The 1,971-nt window shown below is 49.1% G+C and overlaps 1 protein-coding gene across 1 annotated transcript; it reads right to left on the bottom strand.

The window, feature by feature from the left end:
- Positions 1-882: 882 nt before the first annotated feature.
- LOC130867575 (spindlin-2-like) lies at positions 883-1,692 on the bottom strand. The gene has a single exon (XM_057759619.1). It carries the CDS (start codon positions 1,690-1,692, stop codon positions 883-885), a length of 810 nt encoding a protein of 269 aa, XP_057615602.1.
- Positions 1,693-1,971: the final 279 nt, after the last annotated feature.

The following is a 1,971-nucleotide window of genomic DNA, read 5'->3' as shown; positions in this document are numbered from 1 at the left end:
TGCCCAGAGCTAGCCATGAACTCTTGCTAGATGGTTAGGCTTCAGGCTGTGTCAGACTCTCTGAAAACACACAAGCCTGATATGTAGATACAAACTTGACATTGGCTTTCATTCTCCCAGTAAGCCCTTAGAAAGGCCATTCAGTGACCCTCTAACACATGTGCCTTGCTCGACAGCTGACCATTGCCACAGTAAACAGCCAGAAAGAAGAAGGTGGATGCATCAGGCCATTCTTCTTGGAATGCTCCTCCCAGTTAAGCTCAGAGTGTACTATGTGTGGATCCTCCTGGCCTCTGCAGTCCCAGAGGCTCTCCTCAGGGAACTCCCCGCACAGCAGCTCTTTCCTATCCTTCCTGTGTCCCTGTTCACACTACTGTGTGTATTCTCCTACAGGAGTTCCTTTGGTTTTCTGAAAGCCAGAAGGTGCCAGAAGGCTTCACTCTGTTATCCCTCCTGCTCTTCCCAATCCACGTTTCTCGCTTCCCTCTGTCCCATCCCCAGGGAGCCTCTCTCTCACTCTGGCTCCCCTCAACTTCTCCCTAGGCAGTCCCCCCCTCCACAGTTCAACTCCAGTTCCTTCTCCTCCTCCCTGCCCCACCAGACCTGCTAAGTCCCATTCCATTTTTAGATGATACTAGCTCCCTTCTCTCACAGGTTGAATTGACAGCTGTTCCCTCCTTTCCTGCTCCACCAACCAAACACACCCAGTGTTTTCCACAATGCAAAGTGCTTACAGACAGCATGCCATACACACAGAAATGTGTATTCGTCAGGGCAAACTTATGCCCCTGGAGAGTTCCCCACACTCTTAAAAGCCCCAGCCTCTGAACATCTAGAAATAACAACTTTATTTCAACAATTGTGGTGGTGTAACTTTGCCAATTAGACATTTTCCACAAAATCATAGACATAGATATGAAAATCATCATCAAATTTGATAAGATACACCGATGGTAGGGCTGCTATCTTGCCAATGAACTTGCCCGCTCTTGTGCTGCCATCATCATTGGCATATTCAACCTCTTTTCCTACGAGATCATCCACAAATTTAAGACCCACATCTAGTGGAGGATTCTCATTATAAACTTGCAGGATTCGGAGATCGCCCTCTTTGTAATCATCCAGAAGCTCGTACATGTATAAGATGGGATCATTTGTATAGGTAATATAGAAGAAGTTATTAAGAAGAGGCGCTTTTGCCAAAACCACCCCCCTCCAGTGATTTTTGGAGCCATGCTCCCCCTCAAATATGTGATCCACCACCTTGCCAATTATTGTATCAGCAATGTCGGGATCGGGGACTGGGGATGGTTTTACTCTATCGGAGAGGACTTTAAGGGCCAACACTCTTTCATCTTGATGAAGTTCTAACGAATAAATGCAAGCGATCCCGTCATATTTCACCAGATAGAGAGAGGGATTTATGGCCACTTGGTCCAGAACCGTTCCTTTCCAATGGGTGATGGAACCATCGTCTTCCTTCCACTTATGGGAAATTCTACAGCCCACGATGTTCCTTTCGGCCAGGGACGCACATCTGCTCCTCTGCCTCTTCCGCTTAGGTTTTTCCTTGGTCAAGGTTGCAGATTTGTTGGTATCGTTGTCACAGAAGTCGTGCCCAGCAGTGGCATCTGTAAGTTCCCCTTGGGCCTCAGTGGTCCAGAAATACTGGGTGCTGGTGCCAGGGTCCATGGCTCCATTGGAGAAAGGGGAAGAGACAGTTAGCTGAGTGGATAAAGGGCCAACTTACTCACACACACCCCTTGTTAGATGCCTCCACTCCAGGAATCTGGTCCCTAACCGGCTCCCACCCCACCCCAGGAGCCTGAGGGCAATGCTGGATACCTGGCTGGGTGCCTGCTGCTGTGCTGCGCTCTCCTGGGTTCCCTGTTGTTGTTGGGAAGGGCTGGAGAGCTGCAGTGGGGCAGAAGATGTGAAACAGGATTAGGACCTCCAAAACGCTGGGATCAG

This window comes from Chionomys nivalis, chromosome X, assembly GCF_950005125.1.
Source record: "Chionomys nivalis chromosome X, mChiNiv1.1, whole genome shotgun sequence".
In the NCBI taxonomy this organism is placed as follows: domain Eukaryota; kingdom Metazoa; phylum Chordata; class Mammalia; order Rodentia; family Cricetidae; genus Chionomys; species Chionomys nivalis.
This window is presented reverse-complemented; position numbering and strand designations above follow the sequence as displayed.

What these genes read in the sequence shown, in the direction of transcription:
- LOC130867575 (XM_057759619.1), bottom strand. Translation starts at nt 1,692, where the DNA reads ATGGACCCTGGCACCAGCACCCAGTATTTCTGGACCACTGAGGCCCAA.